Genomic DNA, 24,302 nt, shown 5'->3' on the forward strand with positions numbered 1-24,302 from the left:
ACCAAAACAACAATGCAGTATTAAGTAATATGAATTTAGACCAAAAATAATCAAATAAACTTTGAACTTTAGATAATAAGAACCATAGTTAAATAGGAAGAGAACCCAAGCTAGGGAAAAAAAAAAAAAAAAAAAAAAAGGAGCAGATGAACATACAGGAGAAATACTAGGATACAGGAGTTTTAGGAAAACAAAAGGGAGAAAAGGACATTTCCTCCCCTGATTTTTTTTTCTTGCATGAGAATGTACATTTATGGCTTTATCACAACTTTTATTTTTATTTCACAGTTCTTAATAGACAAGCTAACCTATAATTACCAAAGAATGCTTAGAGTAGTTCTTCAGATAGCAGGACACTAAAAACACATTTACACTTAACAGGAGGTGATTAGTTGGTGGAACGTGTTAGAAAAGCTGCAAATCCCATACAAGTATCAGACCTCTCATTCAGGGGTTGTTTTTCATCACTGACTGAAATATATAGTCAATTCATTAAACTTTCTTTCAAGTTCTAAAATTGTTCCAGGTGAATTTTCAGGTGTTTTTCCCATCATGTCATGTACCATGGATTGGCAAAGACACAAAAAGACATGGTCAAATATAAATGAATGAGCTGAAGTTTTTTGGAAATATTTACTATCCAACAGTAGTCTCTTGACAGAAAACAATGGGTTTTGGATTCAAAACCATATTAAAGAAACTTTTTTTTTTTTAGTTTATTATGTGCCAAACACCAAGGTAGACACAAACATATACTCCATCCTATGCAAAATGAAAATCAAACAAATTTACTCCAGTCGAGCTGCCATTTAGTAAAAAAATAAACAGCAGTAATAGACCAAGTACTAGTGATATGATACAGTAAGTGTTAAAACATTCTGAAAAAAATAGAAGGGGACATGACTATTTTGGTAAGGTGAAAAAAAAGGCAAGTTGATAATTGAGTTGGATCTTAAAAAGGAGCTGTTTTCATTGTTTTGTTGTTATTGTTTTAATTTTTGTTTTTTTCTTGCTGAAGAGGAGAAGTAGGTGAAGGGCAAAAGGAAGCAAGTGTTAAGCTTTGGCAAAGTAAGCCCATTTCATGTTTTAGTAGCATCAAGTTTTCCAAGAGATTGGAGTTTAGATAAACACACACACACACACACACACACACACACACACAAAGGTGGTGATTGGTAATGCTGTTCTACATGAAATGTTCACTGTATCAGTCAGGGTTCTCCAAAGAAACAGAACTAATAGGATATAGACAGAATGATTAGATAGATAGATAGATAGATAGATGGAAGATAGATGATAGATAACAAAGATGAAAGAAAGAAAGAAGGAAAGATTTCTTCTAGGAATTGACTCATAAATTTTATAGGTCCACAAGTCCCATAATCTGCCCTCTACAAACTGGTATAATTGAATCCAAGTCCAAAGGCCCTTGTACTAGGGGCTTTAATGTTGGAGGACAGGAAAAGGTGAACATCCTAGCTCAAGAAGAGAGCGAATTTGCCCTTTCTTTGCCTTTTTGTTCCACTCAGGCCCTTAACATATAGATAAGGTCCCCTACATTGGTGAGAGGGCAGACTCCTTTACTCAGTCTACTGAATCAAATGCTAATCTTTTCCAGAAATTACACACTGAGATATAATGTTTTACTAGCTACCAAGTATTCTATAGCCCAGTTAACACATAAAATCAACCCTCATAGTCAGTTAGCCCCCAGACTTTTCACAAGTCTACAGCTGTCTTAAGTTCCAGTTTAGATATTGTATTTCCATTGATATCTTCCCTGATGCTCTAATCTAAAGCAAAATCATATCTCTTCTCCAGCTCTATCATATCACCTTATTTTACCTTCTTTCTATTTTATTTTCATCCTATTTTTTCACTATAAAACTTTTGACTTCCTGATGTTTTTGTTACTTACATATTTATTTATTCTATGTATCTTTCCACTAAAAATATAAATTCCATAAAGCAGGGTACCTATCTTTTTACTCACTGGAATATTCTGAAGGACCAACCTAGAGATGTATCTTAATATGAGCATGAGAACTAACAGATGAGCACACAAAATTTCAAAGATAATTTAGGAGAGTGCTTATTTTAAAAATAAGCAAATATAATTCTAAGTCAATATCAAAAGCTTAAAGAATGAAAAAAATAATGATTCTCCAAAGATCACAGTCTCATTCAGTAGGAGTTAATTTTCTTTTATATATAAATATATAATATTTACTCAACAAAGTAATACTAATGCATTTATTTTCAAAAATTAAAAAGATAAAGTTCGAGGAAAATGAAAGTTATAGTGAAAGCAAAAAAAGATTCGATACTGAAAGCTTAAATTCCAAATCCTCTTTTCAAGTTTCAAAAATTAGAAACTTACTAATATCTTAATGCATCAAGGAACTTTTCTCCTATCACCCCAATACCCAGTAATAAAAATCATATAATTACCTATATTAGACTACCAGCAAAATAGCTGTTCCATTAGTATCTGCCTTTAAAACTCTATAATTGTCTGTCAAGACTTCCTTTGAAGAGAGATTGGTCCCCCAGTGTTTGATGGTTTTAAAACATGTGCAAGTTTTCTGACACTCCTTCCATCAGGAGGTAAAGTCTATGTTCCCTCCTTTGCTTCAATCTGGGTAGGTTTGGGATTTGCTTTCAACTAATACAATGGGGCAGAAGTGACACTGTATAATTTCTGGGACTAAGTCACAAAAACCAATGTAGCTTCTGTATTATTCATTGTAACACTCACTTGTGGAACTCTGAAATGATATGTAAGGATCTAACCATTATGAGGAAGCCGCATTATGAGAAAGACACATGAAGACACCAGGTGTAGATGTACATTTGAGGATCCAGGTTAAGTTCAAGCTAATATCTAAAATGAACAACCAGATTTGTGAATGAAGACAATTCCAGGTGATGCTGGTCACTGATCCCAAGTTTTAAGTCTAAGTCTATCCCGCTCAGGTCCCAGACATCACAAAACAGTGAAGATTTATTTCTACTATGACTTTCCTAAATCTTTAACCTACAGAATCAGTGAGCATAACAAAACTGTTGTTTCAAGCCACTAAGTATTAGACTAATTGTTATGCTGTAATTATAATCACTATACAAAGATTCTAAGTTTCATTAGCATGAACAAGAGATTCACACAAACATGGACTGAAAAATAGAAAATCCTTCATAAGAAATCTCCATCACAGGACCTTATCCTCAAATAACCAGTTATTCACTATTAAAGAGAATTCAAAGTATGCTGGGACAACTCTGACATTTGATAATTCTAAAAAGTACTTATTAGACAGGGTATTATTGTGCTTTATCAGCAAAAACTCTAGAGACTTTACATGCTTAAGGGCTTTAACTAAAACTGGGTTTGTCTTTACTACTTACCCTAAACTGGTAATTGTGAGCTAGCATATTTATCATACATATAAGTTTTACTTCTGAGTATTTCTGCTTTTAAAATAGGCCTCATAAGCATGGGAAATGACCATGTAAAACAAGCAAGTGAGCAAACAAGTGACAAGAGAAAACAACCTCTTTTTCATCAGAATAGTTTCAACCTAGAGAAAATGTTTTCCTAACAGTTCATATGGCTGGTTGAATTACTTAGACCAAGGTCTGTGTGAAAAGGTATTTGGATCAGATGGAAAATATCACTGCAGTTTGTAGTTAGAATAATTTAATTTATGAAAGTAAAAACTTATTTTTGCCCAAAGGTGGTACCTGAAAAAGACATCTAAGTTTTAGTGCAGGCTGTATACATGGTCATAAAGAATGAAAATTTGGTTTAACTGTCAATGTAGCTAGGTATTTCAGAAGACATTCTATGTCTCCCAACAAATTAGAATCTTCTTTTTCCTAAATAATATAAAAATCACTAGATTTCAAAGATTATTTTGTGTTAGCACGTCATTCCCAAATATTAATAGACATTGGCCATAATATAACCTCAGTATTATTTTGTCTGAAATAAGTTCTATTTGGGGACATCTGGGTGGCTCAATGGTTGAGCTTCTGCCTTTGGTTCCGGGCATGATCTCCGTGTCCTGGGATCAAGTCCTGTGTCAGGCTCCCCGTGGGGAGCTTGCTTCTCCCTCTGCCTATGTCTCTGCCTCTCTCTGTGTATCTCTCATGAATAAATAAATAAGATCTTTAAAAAAACTGTTTGGATGTTGTCATCTAAATTAGAAAATATGCCATCTTTCACGAACATTTAATTCACTTAAATGACTAGGCTATAAATTCTCTGCAATATGTGTAAGGGACACTTGGCAATTCTATAAAACAGTGTTGACCACAGAAATAAAATGTGCCCACAAAAAAAAAAAAAAAAAAAAAAAAAAGCTGCAGATAGAATTTTAAATTTTCTGGTAGCCACGTTTTAAAAAGTAAAAAGAAACTGATGAAATTAAAATTAAATTATTTTATAATTATATATATAATTAAAAATATATATAATTGAACAAAAGTTGTCCAAAATATTATCATTTCAATATAACCAATAAAAATTTTTGGAACTTTTCTTGTATAGGCCTTTGAAATAGTTTGTGTTTTATACTAACAGCACATCTCAGTGTGAGATGTAGCATTATTTCAAGGGTTCAATAGACATATGTGACTAGTGTTGACTAGTTGGAGAGTATGGCTATAGAGTATACTCTATGTCTATAGAGTATTACCCACAGTGGAGTAAATCTCAGGTTTTGTGCATTTTTGTCCACTTCATTTTTCCCTTGGTGGCAAGGTTCTAATTATTTTAAGAACCTCAAATAATAAGTAAATATATTCTTTTATAGTAATTAAGGAATTATTTATTATTTAAAATAAACCTTTATTTCTTTCCATTAGCTTTAATTCCAAATACTGATATGCTACTTTAATTCAATATTCAGATTTAATCAGTTTTCCAAAACTGGTGACAAAAAGACTAAATGTAATAAAGGAGTAATTCTTTTGGCTGATTTATCAGCTGTGCACAGAAATCTCTTTACCACCTTCTCTTGTCCCCACCCTTCATCCTGCCAGTCATTCCATTATGCAATCCTCCTTGATTTTTTCATGTTTCATATAACTATTAACTATTTAAAAATGTTATTTAAATCAGTTAACCTGTTGTTTATCTCTGTTACTATATTGTAATACAGGTTCTGTGAGAGCAGGCAACATTTTTTTGCTCAAGCCACAATGATGCTCATTGCTTAGAAGAGTGAATAGCACATCAGAAGTATTCAATAAACACTTGTTCATTGAACTAACAAAGATCATCATTGTATTTTAAAAACATAGGCACTCTTTAGTATAGTTTACGCCAAATTTACACCAAACAAAACAACTAAAATACTATGTAGAAAGCTTCACCAGAGAGTCCGTGAGTTCTTAAGATCATTTTAGGAAGTTGTGGAATTTTTATGGTGGTTCATATGGTGGAATGTCTCCTTTAAAAGCAAGAAATTCAGAGATAAAAGACATCACATTTCTGATTCTAGGATAAGAGAAAAGCTTATCCTTTCCCCCCAAATATCATCTATGGTCTAGTTTATACAATGCTATTAATCCAACATACAAACATGTTTCTTTCCTGTTATTGAAAAAGCCTCTCAAATTTAATTAAAGTCAATAAAGAAATTAAAAGCTTAATGAAAGCAAGAATCCTCTGAGTGTGCTCATGCTGTTATCAGCCTGTGATGTTGTAAAAGATAGGATTATGCTTTCATTGCCAGACAACCAAAAGACGAGAAAGGATAACAAGAAGAGCTGTGAAAAAACTCCTGGTGAGAGAAATCTTAGAGTGAAAAACTGTTGCGTTTAATCAAGTCAATGAAGAAATTAAATACAAAGGGATAGCTTCTGAACATAACCACTTATTGTTTAAATCAAAATAATTTGGAAAAAATAAGGGAAAATAATTTGATATTGACCAAAATTCCTACTCAATGTGAAATTTTGTAGGAAACTGCAGGATTGTGACCACCATCCCTTCTCAAGAAATCTCAAGAAATTACAATCGGCCTAGATCAGAATGTAAGTATTTATTTTTATTATTTCACTTTAAAAATGAGTATTATATGAACTACAGATTCTTTTTTTAAAAGATTTTATTATTTATTCATGAGGGACAGAGAGAGAAAGGCAGAGACACAGGCAGAGGGAACAGCATGCCCCACGCAGGGAGCCCAATGTGGGACTCGATCCCTGCACTCCAGGATCATGCCCTGGGACGAAGGCAGGCATTCAACTGCTGAGCCACCCAGGCATCCCTGAACTGTAAATTCACTACACACTCCTAAGTTTTCACACCCAGATTAAGATAACCCCTCATCAGTTGTTAAAAGCTTCCATAATAGTGGTCAAGAGAGAGATGTCTGGGAACAATACTGGACTTTTCCTGCTTCCCACTGCCTTCAGAAGTAGTGCAGAGGGTACCCAAGGTACCAAAAGATTCTTACCACTCCTTTCTTCTATGAGATCACCACTGTTACAGCCTTCATTCGGGTTTATTTCAGATCTCTGCCAGAAGCTTCTGACTTCACCTCTCATTTCCCACATTTTCACCACTTTAGACTCTCTGCACATTTCCTGTTTAGTCCCTCTCTCCCTGCCTTCCACAGTTCCTAAATCTTGCCCACTGTGCTCTGTGCAATTCACAGTGCATCATCTTCAAACTTGACTCTGAATGTTTCCTTCATCACCTTGCTCATGGGAGCCTTGGATCTTCTCTGAGAATAGTGCTTTCCCAATGGATTGTTTTATCATTTTTCTCCTTCTTTCCTCACATACCCAAAGCTGTACTGGGCTAAGTGTCCTCTTTATGCCTCATTTCCAATTCTAGATTATTCTTTCTTTCTTCACTCTGAAATGCTGTAGCTTTGAATTATGTCATCAAATATTACTGCATACCACTATAGTCAGCTCTTGTCCCTCATGTTATTCCACCTCATTTATTGAAAATTTTAGTTTCTATTTCGACCATTCCCTCAAAGATCTTACAAATCATATGATATCAATTTGTAGGAAATGATTCTTCTAACATTCTACCTTGATACAAATAACAATAAGATTTCCATATTCACAAGTTCAAATATTGACTTTCTGGTCATATACATATGTATAGGAAGAGACAGAAAAAAAGAGAAGAGAGAGGGAATGGAACAATGAAGAGAAAAGAGAGAAGACTGATCCCTTTTTAAATGTTTGAATATTAATTTTATTTATTTATTTATTCATGAGAGACACAGAGAGAGAGGCAGAGACATAGGCAGAGAGAGAAGCAAGGAGCCCAGTACGGGACTTGATCCCGGGACCCCAGGATCACTCCCTGGGCTGAAGGCAGGAGCTCAACTACTGAGCCGCTCAGGAGTCCCTGAACATGAATCCTCTTTTTTTAAAAAGATGTTATTTATTTATTCATGAGAGACAGAGAGAGAGGCAGAGACACAAGCGGAGGGAGAAGCGGGCTCCATGCAAGGAGCCTGATGTGGGACTTGATCCCAGATCCCAGGATCATGCCCTGAGCTGAAAACAGATGCTCAACTGCTGAGCCACCCAGGCATCGCTCTGAACAAGAGTCTTAAGTGATTCTTTAATATTTAATAATTCCTTTAAAACTCAGTCATTAAGTTTTCTACCTTCATAGACAACTATAACATGCTTTTTATTTCTTTAAATATTCAACTTCTCCTCCCTCAGATTCTCAATTGACAATCTTTTCTCTCATTTTACTGAGAAAATCAAAGCAACTTCCACCACAACTCTCACCCTCCTACCAACTTCTGTACCCATTTTTTCTTTCATCTAAATGATACTGATGAAACACCAACACCCCTATTGATAAGTCACCCTCTGCAATGTGAACCAGAGCCTATATGGCTTCTTACCCATGCAGAGATATCAGTCTCTTTCAACATCAACCTTATTCTCGCCAATAGATTGTTCCCATTCCCACCTCCCCTCTAGCTACCACTTCTTTTAATTGCTTTCCTTTCCAGAAAAATACTTGGAGACAATTTTCTATGCTCACTGTTTTCAACTTTTCCTCTTACACTGGCTTTTCATCCCCACCAATGATCAGTTTTCTATCCTAGTATCACTTAATCCAAGAGCAGCAGGTGTAATGTTTGTTCCCTCTTTCTTAAAGCACTTTCTTCCTTAATATTCAGGTTATTTTCCTACCTCAATGACCAACACTGAGGTATTCCAGTCTTTGGTTCTTAGATCCTTTCATTTGTCTTTCTGATCTACTCTCTCATGACTTTGAATCCTAAGGTAAATATTTAACTGCTTATTTAAATCTCCACTTTGATGTTTAACTGGCATCTGAAAATTAACATGTTCAAAACAATTTTTATTTTCCTACTGAACATGCTTCATATTGTATCTTTCAAATTTCAGTGAAAGCTACTCTATCCTTTTGGTTATTTATATATGGGAGTCACACTTGACTTACTTTATCTCATTTCTCTCAACTGATTCAAAAGCTAATCTTATTCGGTCTACCTTCAAATTATATCTAGAGTATGACCATTTTTCATTTTCTTACTGCCACTGTCCTCCTCTATACTGGATTTTTTCAATTGTTTCCTACTTCAACCTTTGCTCACATTCCTCAAGGAATTCTCTCTTTTTTTTTTTAGACAATTTTTTAAATTAATTAATTTATTTATGATAGTCACAGAGAGAGAAAGAGAGAGAGGCAGAGACACAGGCAGAGGGAGAAGCAGGCTCCATGCACCGGAAGCCCGATGTGGGATTCGATCCCGGGTCTCCAGGATTGCGCCCTGGGCCAAAGGCAGGTGCTAAACCGCAGCACCACCCAGGGATCCCATTCTCAAGGAATTCTCAACACAAAAGCCAGAATGATTCCATTAAAATTCAAGCAGTTTCTTGTAACTCCCATACTTAAAATTCTCCAATTTTCCCCCATATTACTTAAACTAACTTATTTATTACTCTAAAACCCATATGACGTACATTCAAATATTAGTACCATTTTACAGACCAGGAAGTTTGGCTCAAACAACAATAGTTAATTTGCTCAAGGTTATAGGCTGTTAAGTGGTTGTATGAAGATTTAATCTGGCTTCAGAAACCATATTTTCAGCCATTATTATTTACTGAAAAAAATAATTTTAAACACCAGCAAAATCCTAAAGCATCCACATGTCTGGTGTATGACAGACCTCTTCTCCTACAATTCTCCCCTTTGTTTACTCCTTCAGCCACCCTACCCCTACTGCTATTCCTTATACTATTCAAATGGAAATGATTACAGTACCTTCAACTATACAAAACTTTCCTTGCCTCTTAGTTTACATGTCTGTGTGGCATTTCAAGTTTCCTATTCTTCCAGCTGATTTCTTTCATTCTATAGTAAATGCCATGTTGTTTCTATTATGAAAATGTTCTCATTGTCCATTTAGTAAGTGATATCAAAGAGATGGGGTGACATTTGATTAATGCTGCCTATCAGGACTTTGGCTCTAGAAAGTCAGTACTCCAGACAATTAATTACTAAGACTGAGAGACCTTAATCTATAGGTCCTTAAAACAAAGTTCCCTAGCTTTTTCCATCTTAAAGTCTTTGCATTTGCCGTTCCCTTATTCTAAGTTTGTTTCTGCATTGCTCACTTCAGCTCAGCATCCGTGTCACTGTTCATTTGGTGCCTGCTCAGAGAGGTTTTTCTGACTATTCTAGCAAGCATAGCCATCGTTACTCTCTCTCTAACCACTCAATCTACCTCATCATCCTGTTTTATTTATTTATCATTAATGGATGCATTCAACAAAAATCTAGTATAGGTCAGACATTTGTCAGTAAGTAAGCATTCCAGCTTCCCTAGAAGGTACCATCTAATGAGAAAGATAGTCAACTAGGGTATAAATAAATAAAAATCAAGTGGTGATATGTACTATAAAAAATAAACCAGGTTATGTTTCATAAACAATTAAATAAATAAATCAGGTTAATGGGAAAAAAGATTGCCTGTAAGCAGGAGCAATCTACTTTTTCTCAGCCCTTTGTGTATTGGGCATTCTATTTGAAAACAAAGAGAATGTAAAGCAATAAACAAATTATGACCATTATTATAATATTTTGATTGATTAAATGTCCTTACCATAAGAAGTTCTTCATAAGATCCCAAAAGATAATTTCCCTAGTGGGGAAAAAATCATGAAAATTAGAAATAATGAGTATCACATCTTTTGTGATTTATTTAGGTTTCATTAGCAAATTCAGATTTCTCTTTTTTCTTTAACTTAACCATAAGTATTAAAATAAGACTACCACCAGTATTTGAACAGACAGAATACTTTTACATTTGTTACACCACTGGTCTATTAGCAAGTAAAAAACAAACCAATCACATGGGGTGAAATACTCAAGAAATTTCCACTTCTAATTCTAATACTAAGCATCTAACTTTTATTGGACTCAGTTTCCTCATTTTATAAAATCATGGAATTTGTTTCAATTGATTTAGAGCATATCTAAAATTCTAATTATGTTCAAAGCTAAGCTAAAGTTATTTTAACTAGTTTAAAGAAAAATTTTATACATATTAATTTTTAGATACCAATTACATACACACACATTGTCAAGATGTATTGCATGTATCTCATGTTTTAAATTGGAATTTGAAGTTATTGATTAATTTTCAATTATTTATTTCAACCATGAGATGAACACATTTTCCTTAAACTTTATTATTCTGAACACTAGAAGCCTGAGATGAAAAGGAAGAAAGAAAATTCTAATTTGTCCCTGAGTGATTTAAATGGCTTTTAAAAGAATCTTTTGATCATAGAAAATATTTGTCTATCCATTACCTTTTTTCAAACTCTACTATGTTTTTTCCAACACCATACTTTAATTTAAATTTTGACTACCAACTTAGAATTGAGCAAAAGCAATAGATATCCAAAATCAGTGGGCTGCTGTGAATCACTTTCAATAAGAGAAGAAAACAAATGAATTACAGCTAGCATTAGGCTCTGGAATTGAAATTACAAGCACTCTGAGGAGTAATTATAGTATGTGGTCCAAGGATCCTGCTGCTCAGGTCCATTAACATTGCAGACCCTGCTGAATTATGAAAATGTTCCTAAGATCTAACATTTTTACAAAAAGATGCTGAAATCAAATCCCCAAAATACTCCCTTGATAAATACAAGGTTATATAAAACTCAATATTTATATTGTAGTCTTAAGAAAACTTTGAGACATACAGATATATTTCACATGTTAAAAGCAGTGAAGTGTCTGTTATTAAAATGAATGTGCAAAGCAAGTTAAAACTCCATTAAATAGATCTGATTTTAAATTCCATCACCAGAAGAAAATGACTCTGGTATTCCCAAAGTAATAAAGCCCAGAGTTCTTCTGCAATTCAAGAATGCAGACCTGGGGCAGGTGAAAGTTTCAGAACAGTTGATTTCATCTTAATATAAGTTGGGGGGGAGGGGGATGCATCGTGGGATAGATTATTCCCAGCTACTAAAACATTTAAATGGAGAATACGTTCATGTTAGACCATTCTAGAAAAGGTTTCTGACTAGAGGCCCCCAACACTTCTTTCCCATATTCAGGCTGTATAATTCTGTGTTTCAATATCCTTTGTAGTGACCATACGAAAAAAAATCTGAGATCCAAAACAAATCTGTATTAATATATTTTAAACATCAAGTCCATATTATGCATTTCTTTAAAAATGTGCCATGCTGTTTACGAATATATCATAATCACAAGTAGGACCCTCACATATGGAGTTTCCTAGGTCTCAAACACTCTTTCCCAACCTCTTTCCCAGTAATCCCTGATTAACTTATAGGTTCTAGCCACATACTCTCTTTTCCAGAAATTCTTTCCTGTCCCTCCCACCATTGAGACAAATTGTGTCTTACCTATTTCCCTTACTAGATCATAGGCTCCCATACCAGTAGTTGTGGTTATAATTAAAATTAGTCCTGTGAAAGCACCAGTTCCAGATTGTTGATATACTTAAAAAAGATTATTTTTTTTAGATAAATTAGGAAAATGCTGCATGATTCAAAGCTTAGGCAAATTCATTTACTGGAAGACATCATAGAGCCATGAAAGTGTTTTAGATTCTGTGAATTATACAGGTAATTATAAAGGTAAGTGAATACAGAATTTCTCAACATGATTTTACTTCAGATTCACTTTTTTTCATGGAGCATCTTATTAGACTAAGGTTCCTTCACTTTTATTTTATTTTTTATTTTTTTATATTTTCCTTCACATTTATTTTGGAGAACATTGAATTATTTTATTCCCCATCCTCTAGATTGTACCTGGCGCAAAGTAGGCTGGTAATAAAAACTAGCTAAATTAACTAGTTTTCATGTTTCCTGATAAATGCCACCTTACTTACTTCCTTAAAGGGACTTTGTGATCATCATATTTATTCTGAGCACAGGACTCCTCTGTCTGATACACTTGCTCACTTAACTTCTATGAGAATAACTCAAGGCTGGTGGTATACCTGCCTGTGGCATATGCTTCATTTTCAGATAGCAATTGTTGAAAGCATTCCTTTTCATTGAATTTATTAGCTGACTACTTCTAATTTTAATGCAATGACTCAAGCTCTTCCTCTTCAAATGACTACATTTGATCTTAGCCAAAAAACCAAGAAGCAATCCTCTTCAAATAACTAAAAAATGTTTATACTTTCTTCTACATAACACTTCATAAGCATTCCTTTTTGGTTTCTCCTTTTTTTTTTTTTTTAAGATTTATTTATTCATGAGAGACATAGAAGAGAGAGAGAGAGAGAGGCAGAGACACAGGCAGGGGGAAGCAGGCTCCATGCAGGGAGCCCAACGTGGGACTCGATCCCAGGTCTCCAGGATGACACCCTGGGCTGAAGGCGGCCCTGAGCCACCCAGGCTGCCCATGGTTTCTCCTTTCTGAGGTAAACATCTTAGCTTTCTTATTTCTACTGTGGTTTTCAGATTTCCAAGTTGACAGCAACCTTTCTATAAAATTTTGTTACTTCTGGTAAATTCTTCTAAAGCATACTTCAAGTCAAAATAAGACAGAACCTTAATATTTTGGAAAGATGCTGTGGCTCAATCCTGTGTTCTCTATGCCATTCATATTCCTCCTCTTGCCTAGAATGCTTTATCTTTTTTCCTTGACCTCTACAAACATTATTAACCCTTGAGGTAAAGTTCAACCCCATGGCATGCCCAACTACTTTAGCTGCCTCACTTTTGAAAACATTCCTCTGCATTAAAAACCTCTCTTTGAGCATATACAAATGGACATTAAACATGAAAATCCATCAGAGAAATAGAAACTAAACACCATACTGAAATACTCTCAATAATCACCTAAGTAAGCCATTTAGAAAATACAGAAATAGAGCACCTCACTGGCTCAGATAGAGCATGCAACTATTGATCTAGGGTTGTGAGTTTGAGCCCCACGCTGAGTGTAGAGATTACTTAAAAATAAAATAAAATCTTTTCTTTTCTTTTCTTTTCTTTTCTTTTCTTTTCTTTTCTTTTCTTTCTCTTTCTTCTTTTCTTTCTTTTCTTTTCTTTTCTTTTCTTTCTTCTTTCTTTCTTTCTTTCTTCTTTCTTTCTTTCTTTCTTTCTCTTTCTTCTTTTCTTTCTTTTCTTTCTTATGATAGACAGAGAGAGAGAGAGAGAGAGAGAGAGGCAGAGACACAGGCAGAGGGAGAAGCAGGCTCCATGCCGGGAGCCCGATGTGGGACTGATCCTGGGACTCTAGGATCGCGCCCTGGGCTGAAGGCAGGCGCCAAACTGCTGAGCCACCCAGGGATCCCAAAATAAAATCATGAAAAAAAAAAAAAAAAAGAAAAAGAAAATACCAAGTATTGATGAGGATGTAGAACAACCAGAATTCTCAAACACAGCTTCTGGAAGTGTAAACTTGGTATAACCTCTTTGGGAATCTAGTTGGCTGTTTCTACTGAGGCTGAACATTTGCCATCTCTATGGTCCAGAAATTCCATTTCTAGGTATATGCTCATCATAAATGTGTACAAATGTTTACAAAAGTTGCAGAAATATTTACAAAATATTTGCACACAAATGTGTACAAGACACATGTAATAAGATTGTCATAGCATACTATTTGTGGTAGCCAAAACCTGGATATTAATCAACTCTTCATTAACAATAGAAGGATGAATTGAGGTATATTTACATAATGGGGGTATTATACAGCAATAATGATGACTGTCTATAACTACATGCAACAATATGAATGAATCATGCAAATACAATATTGAGCTAAAGTAGTCAAGCATAAAAGTGCATATATTATATTACCTCTTTTATATAAAATGAAAACAGATAAAAGTAATCTGTAAGAAGTTAAGATAATATATTATCTTGGGGGAAGCAGAAGAAGACCTAATGCGGTATCAGAAATGATCTGTTTCTTTATCTGGGTGCAACAGCCAAGGATATTCAGTTGGTTAAAATTATTGAGGTGCTTATTTTCTGTTCACATATTGTACTTTAATACAAACTTTTTAAAAACAAGTTCTTGATCTACTTCAGACCAGGAAATACCAGTGACTTTGTCAAGCATAGCTGGGGTAATATTAGCCCGGGTAATATTAGCCTGCAAAAAGTGAAAGTGAGTATTCTAAATATTTCTTTTAGCCATTAAAACAAACAAGCAAGCAATAATCAATCTATAGTTAGCTAATCATCTATAGTTAGATGTTTCCTCAGAACATCTAACTATAAAAAATAAAATAACTGTTTGATAAACCTAGGGAATCTTCTGTCTTCTTGACTTAATGCATATAAGATGTAGATGTTTTTTTTTCAAGTTAACATATGTAATTCTTCTACTTCAAAATAACTTTAATCATTTATATAAAACAACTAAAAATTCCAGAACATACATGTTAAAATCTCCATCAAATCCCATACAGTATTCCAAATTGGTAAGAAATAATTCAGGTTTTAAAAATACATAACATATACCAGTGGCATTTTCACATATTTTTAAACACCACCCTTTATCTTCCAGATCATATTTAAGCATTTTCATTCATTATCACTATTTTCATAACTTTTCTTGAGTCTTTCACAAGGATAAAAATTCCTGCTTCCAGAGAGGAAAAGGAGTTATTAAATAAAAAACTTGAAAGAAGATGATTTGTTTTATTTGCCTCTCATTATTAAATAAAATCCAGAGACTCAGACTATTTAATGGAATTGTTTTTAAACATATAAAAGCATATAAAAGCATATTGCCTATTTATAATTATAAATGCTACCATATTTCTCTAAGGAACTCCTCAGTCATGGGGACAAGATTATAGAAATAACACACCTACAACTTTGCAAAGCAATTATAGCAGGCAATGACTCATCTAGACAATATCTTAGCCATTTTAGAAAGTGCTCCAACAGAATGGGAACCATTATTATCTGAAGTGATCAAACCAAAAAAAGATCCTATATAAAGCACAGGATATCATATTAAGGTAACCTATTAAGTTCTGTAAGTTTTATCATTTACTGTTTATCATCTTTAAGTAACCTTTTCAATGAGGATATGTTGTTCATATATATTTAGTGTCTTGCAAAAATTTGGAAGTATTTCTATCATCTTTGCCCATATAAAACACTTTGCTTTGGAACAAAATTATGTTACACCATTTCCCCATCAAATTCTAACAAAATTTAATGTTATAGAGGAGAATTCTAATGCTGAACATCTTATGTATTTTTATGTAAGTCTATATTTCTTCTAGAAAAGTATAAGATTTTCCTTATTTTTTCTTTATAATCAAAACAAAATCCAGATGTGTCAGTACTGGTCTTTTTCTAGTAATTTTACTTACAGTGCCACAGTATATTCTTTTTGAATTTTGTTTTCAATTTATATTACATTTGGGGTATATCATTCTGTAAGTTACACCAAACATATAAAAGAGGCAGCAAATTTTTTAGTTTTTATTTAGAACATTTAATTAACTCTGTAGTCACCTTGTCAATAATACTCTCTTCCCAAACTTAAGAATAATGAACAAATTTGTGTAACTTCATCCCATAAGGTACTACAGTATAAGCATCCTAAATGATTTTATTATTTTAAGTATCTTTTCAATTCATCATCTATATCAGAGTTTCTCAGTGTGGGCCCCATCAACATTTGAGGCTGGATATTTGTGGTGGGGGCTATATGTACATTATAGGATATTTAGGAACACTCCTCTTCCCCCTACTATAAGACGGTAGTAGCCACTTCCCAACCTGGTGACAACCAAAGTGATCTCTAGACATTGTCAGTTGTCTCCTAGGAGGTAAAAGCACCCCTCTTGAGAACACTGATCTTTCTTTCCTTTTTTTTTTTTTTAAGATTTTATTTATTTATTCATGAGAGATACAGAGAGAGAGAGAGAAGCAGAGACCCAGACAGAGGGAGAAGCAGGTTCCATGTAGGGAGCCTGATGTGGTACTCGATCCCGGGACTCCAGGATCACGCCCTGGGCGGAAGGCAGGCAGTAAACCACTGGGCCACCCAGGGATCCCAACACTGATCTTTCTTAATGCTAGAGTTATCTTTCTAAAATACTAATTATATATTCTACTGCTTAAAGAATTCCTTTTAATGATTATTTTTATTCATCTTTAGATAAGCATATTACCCAGAACTTATATAATAAGGCTTGTTGCTCATTTCTAAAATTAAATCATTACATCATAGACTTTTGCTTCAACCACAAAGAACTATTTGCCTCTCAACACACTGTTCTCTTTCATGCTTCTGTCTTTTTGCTTATGTTGATTCCTCTAAAAGGATTTCCTTTTCCTCCAATTCTACTTGGAAAATTACAGCTAAACTAATAAGACAAGTTAAAATATCACCTCTGTGAAGTTTTTCCTTTCACAGATACATAGCATTAAATGTTATATACATATAGGAAATACTTTCTTCGTCATTTACTTGCGCAAGTTTATTTTTACTATTTTGAGCTATAACCAAATTTTGTTATTTTAGAGAATAAAGCACATTAGCTACATAATGAAACCAATATTGGTCAGTTGTTTACCAGGAAAACAGAATCTATGATCCTATAATGATGAAATCACCCCTAACTATATTTATCACATTTATACTTGCTTAGAGAGAAGTTCCTCTGATGCATATCTGACCCCTCATAAAGCCTTCAGGCACAGTTTTTCAATTTGGCATTTCTACTCCCAGAAGAACTTAGTTTCATCTGCACACTTGAAGATTTCATTGGGTTCTGTCTCTTCCAACTCATTTATAAGCCCATTTGATAGTACTAGTCCCTAGTGAACTCAGTAAAATTCTGTAAAAAGCAAGAAGCACTTTACCTAAAAATATAACTGAGGTCACTAGTGTGCACATTTGCATTGAACAGCTACTGCATACTTTGGGTCAGCACTGTCCAATAGAAGTTTCAGTAATGATGGAAATTTTCTATATTTACACTTTAGCATGGTAGCCATATGTGGCTACTGAGCACTTGAAATGTGGCTAGTGTGATTGATGAGCTGAATTCTGCATGTTGTTTATTTAAATTTTAATTTTAATTCAGTCACATACAGCTACAAGGTGAGGATTTGGGCTCTCACCAAACTGTTCTCCTAAATTTTCACAAAAATGTAATTTCAGATTTTTATCAATTAGTCTTTGTACTTTTAGAGTTTCAGAGGAAAAAAGTAAGTTTTACACTACATCATCTCATCTTTTTTTATTTATTTATTTTTATTTATTTTTTATTTTTAAGTAGGTTCTGTGGCCAATGTGACAGCCAGGGACCACTAAATCATCTCATCTTTTACCTTACATTATGAACTCCAGCTGAAGGTATGAAAAATAAGAAAAGCAAGTGTGAACAAAAGTATACATAATTCAGAACCATCTCAGCAAGATTTTTTTTGTCAGTTATTTAGAAGAAGTTGAGAAAAGAAGAAAGACAATGTTTGATTAAACTATACTCATTGGGGTATTAAAAACATTTTCTGCAAATGATAGGATTTCTTGGAGTAATTTTAGAAACGCTAAAGAGAAAATATTAATGTTTAACAAAGTTTTGCAGGAGACTGTTTTTGACACTAAGAGGGAAAGAATAAAATTCCAATGAGTCCAATGAGATGAATAGCAAGCACTTGACAGTGGTCAATAAGAAAAATAGCATGGAGGGTCACAGAACCAGAGAGGCGACTAGTGACCATAAAAGCCCATGATTTAACATGATTTAACACAACCTTTCTAAGTCTGATAAGGAAAGAAAAATGACTAAAGTGAAACTTGAGATAGATGGTTCCTGTAGTTTTGCTAAACAAGACAAAAATGAAGAGAAAATTTACAAAGGGAATGTTTCAATCACACAGAGTCAAAAGGAAGGGCAAAAAGATGAAACAGGAAAAGGGAAATTGAAAAAGCAGAGTACTTTATAAATCAATTATTTCCCACTGCATATTTATTCATTTTAAGAACACAAACCTGCTAACTGCACCATGATGTATTCTAATTTATCTCTCTTCTACAGTACAATTTCTTCAGCTATGATTTAAAATTTAATTATGTTCTTAATTAGCCATTTCTGCTCAAGGATTGATATGCCTTTAGAGTGACAGAATACAATTATTCACTCACCCAATTCATGTTGAGCATATTCCATGTACTCCCAGTGACCCTTGGCCTAGCTCCTTGGACTTCCAGCTGGGTGATCATAAAGACCAGAGTGGAAGTGAGATGTAAATTGACCATAATGGATGGATAAGAAATAAGGAGAAATGACATCTGTGTTCCGTTAGTGTTATCCTGGGGAACTGTTCAACAGGACATTCAATGATTATTTATTATTTCATTTTCTAGGAGGATACAACTTTGTTCAATGTACTACTATTTAGGGACCAAATTCTGAAGTTGCATGTTAACCTGGAGCTTTTTTATCCTGGAGGATAGTTCCAAATTAGCAATCTTATTCTAACTTTTTCCTTTCCAGCCTATGTTTATTTGGTTCCTCAAATGCTCTTCAAATTAGCTTCATCATCTTGTCAGTTCTCTTATTAATAAGTTAAATAAAGATTTACCACATGCTCATTTTGTTTTTATATTAAGGTCATGCATATAATTTTAAAGAGATTATATTTTTACAATATATATGGGTTAAAAAAAAGAGCCAAACAGTTCAAGTAGAGGGAATTGAGTGATAAAATGCAAAATTGATAAATATATTTGATCCTGAACATGCTGAGGTTAGAGACACCAAGCTCCCTGTTTAGTTGAAAATCCACATATAACTTTTGACTCCCCAAAAACTTAACTGCTAATACATTCTACTCACAGGAAGCCTTAGAAAAAACATAAAAGGTCTATTAACACATATTTTTATATGTTAAAAACTGTATTCTTACAGTAAAGTAAGCTAGAAAAACAAATGTTATTAAGAAAAATAAAAGAAATAGAAAATAAATTTACAGTACTGTATTTATATAAAAAATCCACATATAAATCGACCTGTACAGTTCAAAATTATACTATTCAAAAGTCAACTGTATAAAAAAGATCAAGGAAAAGCCTTTTTTCTCACTAAATCCACTCAGTATCTGTTCTAGGATGACACAATAGTCTGCTGCCACAACATTGGATGACCTACAGTTTATATATATATATAAAAGAGGCAAAGCTAATTTATGCTGTTAAAGGAAGTGGTTATTATTTCAGGATGAGGAGCAGTGTCTGGAAGGAAGTATGGGGGAACTGCTTGAGTTCTCAGGATGCTCTGATTACACAGATGTGTACAGTTTATGAAAATTCATCAAGCTTATGATATGTATTTTTCCAAATGTCAATTATAGTCCAATGAAAAATAAAAGTTTGAAAATGTTCATAATAAAAAGAAGCATGTTTATTTTTTAAAAAGTTCTGGATTTGGTACAACGTCCTTTGCATCATATTTAGATATCTATTTCTGTCACTACACATATGATGTCTGCATGATCCATAATTTCTTTCCCAAAGAATTATCATCATTAATACACCATTACATGTCTTCCTATAAATTTGTCATCTTCTTTGCATAAACCACACCCAAGATATGTGACCTTAAAATTACATTTTCAATTTCTTCAAAATGTCACAAGTGAAACCTAAAGATATTTGACTAGAACTATAATGCAGAATCTTTCTAGTTTTCTGTGACTTTCTCCCAATATTTTAGAGCTACCTTGGCACAACCAATTTGACAGCAATACTTTTGGAGACATGTATTATTATTTCCAAAGTATGGGACTTAATTTTCATAGGGAAAAAGTTATTTTCAACTTACAGTTATCAATTATTAATTTATATTAATAATTAATTGTTTATGATTATAACAATAGCCACCTGTATAAATAGGCTTGGCCACAATCCTCTCTCAATAACCATATTGTTCAACTGGTTGATGAAATGGAGGTCCAAATAGCAATTAGCTTACTCCCTGTGTGTGAGGAACATGTGACAAATATCAGGCATATATTTTAGAAAGTGAATGAAGAGTATAGATGAATCTGGTAAACTAATTAAATAGAGGTAGGTTAAGTGGAGATAGATTGAGGACATTTTTGCCATACTGCAGTTTTGGTTGTCAGGGCATAAGAATAACAAGTGACGTCTACAGTTATATCAAGACCAGATCATGGAACGTTCTAAATTGAGGCTACTGAACATTTTTATTATTTTGTATTATTTGTATTTGCTATTTCATCAAGAAACTAGAGAAGAGTTTTGAGTGGCATAATAAAATCCTACTTCAAATAATGTCATCTGGAAGCACCATGTGAGTCGGAAAGTTTTCAGCTTATCCTTGCATAAAGTTGTCCATTCAAGGATGAAATATGGGCAGCCCGGGTGGCTCAGTGGTTTAGTGCTGCCTTCAGCCCAAGGCGTGATCCTGAAGTCCCAGGATTGAGTCCCATGTTGGGCTCCCTGAACGGAGCCTGCTTCTCCTTCTGCCTGTGTCTCTGCCTCTCTCTCTCTGTCTCTCATGAATAAATAAATAAATAAAATAAATAAAATCTTTTAAAAGTATTTTGTTCTGATCACCAAGGAGTTCTTCTTCTATGAATGAAAATATTAACAATTAATCAGTAATCAATTTCTTTAATGATATTGGACAAATATGTCAGCTCAGTTAACAGTTTATGTCAAACCAAAAATGAAGATGTGTGTACTACAAGCACTTTCAACATTGTGCTTTTTCTCTGATTTTATAAAACTGAATTGTTCTGTGAAGGACATTTGTTCAAATTTGTTTTTTTTTTCCTCCCTCAATATAGTATTGATTATGTTACAACTCCTTTGTAATAGATGTCTTTACTCAATTACAATGTATTATTCCCTAATATCCATTAAGGTAGAAGGATTACTATTACTCATATGACAAAGAACCATAATTTTTTTTTTTTTTTTATGTATTGGTGTGCTTTTCCAGTAGTTTCTAGTTTGTTCTAGGACCAATTAGGCAAATAAAATTTCAGGTAGAATTAAAATGGCTTGAATGCGTATTATTATCCCATTAACTAAAATGAAACGCACAAGTTGAGGATAAAGTTTAAAAGAAGTCTCTCAATGTCAAACAATAGAAGACTGTTTATTTTACATCTTATGAGGTTGCCTGGAGCAAAAAGAGTATGTAGGTTAGATGCCCCATGTGGGGCTCAGCTCACCTAGGGGTACTCCCTAAGTTAAGTTTAAGGATGTTTATCTTTCATTACCAATGTTTGTATTGCCAGTCTATTAGACTTTCTTAGAGTTATGTCTGCTCACTGGACTTTTTTCCAGCAAACTAAATGTGGTGTTTCCAAAAGAATTAATCTTAGTTCACCAAGAAGAGATGGAGTGCTGATTTACTTTAAAACTCATTACTAAAAACAAAACAAAACCTCATTACTACTAGAAGGGAGAAATGAAGGTATAGAATGGGAAACCACTGTTCCTAAATTTTTACATAATAGGGTATAGGAGTCTGTGAAAGTGAAAACAGAGTATTACTTTTCTTACTTTCATTATCATAACAAGATGTGACTGGTCCCTAACAGTGTGACTCTTCTGAGTTGTCAGGGTTTCACCTAGACTGAATCATACCCTGGAGCCCTGTTTTGTAAGCAGAACCCCCCACTAATAAAAATGACCTTAATGGCTGACTTGGGTGCTTACAATGCACCTGCATCCTCAGTGGGCCAGCCTTAAACAGCAATAAGCTGAGGTGGCCTCTGCTGTGAGCATTCAGGTATCATTAATGGATCATCGAGTCAATAGATCATGATGGCTCCTTTGGAAAACTCCGACTCCATATTAGCATGCTCTGTCCAGAGAATTAGAGAGAGATTTTAACAGCCCACAGTGTGACTTAAAGAAATTCAAGAGGAAAAAGAGATGTGTTTCAGTAAAGTCAAAATGATAGATTTAAGAGAATATGTAGCAATCTTAAATAAACACGGGATACTGGAACATGGAAAATTTATTTAAAAATTTTTATGTTATGATATTTTTAAAACATAAATATCACTAACAAGTAAATGAATAAATAAATAAAACTTGTGTCAGTTTTCTTATAGATGCTTAAACCGTATAAACACTATAGTCTCTCCTTTTCTGATGTAGTTTTGTTTTTGATCTCCCTCTCTGAGATACCAAACCATATACACTTTAATTCTTTTGGCCTAGGGTCATTTTGTGGATGATATCTCAATATTTTAATAGCTTCGAATGCATTTTTAAAAAATCATATATGAAGAGTCTGTGCTAAGCCCTCTATGGTAGGACTAGCATTTATTAAATAAATCGATCACTTACAGGCCTCTTGGTTTGTATGAATGGAAGGAACTTGCTATATTCTACTTTTGTGTATTAAACAGAATTTGCATGACTAATATTTAAACATGGGTAAATGAGGTGAATTAGAACTAGAGAACCTGATTCATGATCAGGAAAAATTTACTAACTCTTCTTAACCAAGAGTCTACTTATTTTCTTGTTTAATAACATTACTTGGTTTAATAATAGCATTAATGACAGCCTGCTTTTGAATGGCACTACCAAGTTTTTACACATATTATTTTTATACCCCAAATAATCTTTTATTTATATGTATATAATATATGCCCTACATCTGTGGCATTTTCTCCATGTTATAAATAAGAAAGGTAAGAAAAGCATTTTACCTCGCCTCATATTCCTAAATTCCATTGTATATCTTTCCTGCCCATATCCTCACCTCCACCTCCACCACTTGAGATAAAAAATAAATTTAAAGGACACCTAGGTGGCTCAGTGGTTGAGTGTCTGCCTTCAGCTCAGGGCATGATTCTGGGTTCTCAGTTGGAGTCCTGCATCTATCTCCCTGCGAAGAGCCTGCTTCTCCCTCTATGTCTCTGCCTCTCTCTGTGTCTTTCATGAATAAATGGATAAAATCTTAATTAATTAATTAATTGATTGATTAATTATTTTGATATTTTAATGGGCAATGACCATATCATTTTATGTATTGTTTGGAACCAATATGACTTTATTTTGTATATGAGTATTTTATAAGGACGGGAAAAGCATCATAAATCTTATGTACACTTTATCATGCTGTCTTATGTATATAGTAATTATGCTGGCTATAGTTCAGACTCTTCATTTAGTAGCACCTATTGCACTAGGTTTGATATTAGTAAAGGTCTGTTTAAGAGTGTAGTATAAAATCTGTTATAAGATTAATTACAGTTAACATTATAATTTTTAGAAAGATGCCATAGAATCTAATCTTCAAGGAACTATCATTACAGAAAGTGGTTTTAAATCATCATTCTTACTTTTCCCTCTATTCATGACCACTCTGGGTCAAAGTCAGTAGTGTATACTTTATTTCTTTTTTTAATGATTATTTATTTGAGAGAGCAAGAGAGAGCGTGGTAGGAAGGGACAGAGGGTGAGGGAGAGAGTCTCAAGCAGACTCTTCACTGAGCACAGAGCCCTAGGTGGGACTGGATCCCAAGATCTCCAGAGCACCACCTGTGCCAAAACCAAGAATTGGACACTTAATTGACTGAACCACCCAGGAACCTCAAAGTCAGAAGTGTATCTTTTAAAAAACACGGAAAACTGTGAAAAAAATGCAAAAATTAAAAGAAAATAATCCTTGACAACTTTGTTTTATAACAAAGGAATTTGCATTATCAGTGGTGACCTGAGACTACCAAGTCCAGGTGTTTTCTATGTTGATAACTTATCCCTGATTTACTATATAAAGGGACTGGTATCT

General features: G+C 33.9%; 1 protein-coding gene across 11 annotated transcripts in view; it reads right to left on the reverse strand.

Moving 5' to 3' along the window:
- The window catches only part of LOC144312683 (uncharacterized), a 2,041,845-nt gene that overhangs the window by 1,654,596 nt on the left and 362,947 nt on the right, over positions 1-24,302 (reverse strand). For 10 of the 11 annotated variants that reach the window (XR_013378226.1, XR_013378224.1, XR_013378219.1 and 7 more), the window contains one exon: positions 10,131-10,169. The exons of the other annotated variant lie outside the window; for it this stretch is intronic. Coding sequence is in view for 2 of the 10 variants with exons in the window: in XM_077895607.1 (XP_077751733.1) it covers positions 10,131-10,169 (39 nt within the window). In the remaining 8 variants the exon portion in view is untranslated. The remainder of the gene's footprint in view (positions 1-10,130; positions 10,170-24,302) is intronic. 11 annotated transcript variants of the gene reach the window in all.

This window comes from Canis aureus, chromosome 4, assembly GCF_053574225.1.
Source record: "Canis aureus isolate CA01 chromosome 4, VMU_Caureus_v.1.0, whole genome shotgun sequence".
Classification (NCBI taxonomy): domain Eukaryota; kingdom Metazoa; phylum Chordata; class Mammalia; order Carnivora; family Canidae; genus Canis; species Canis aureus.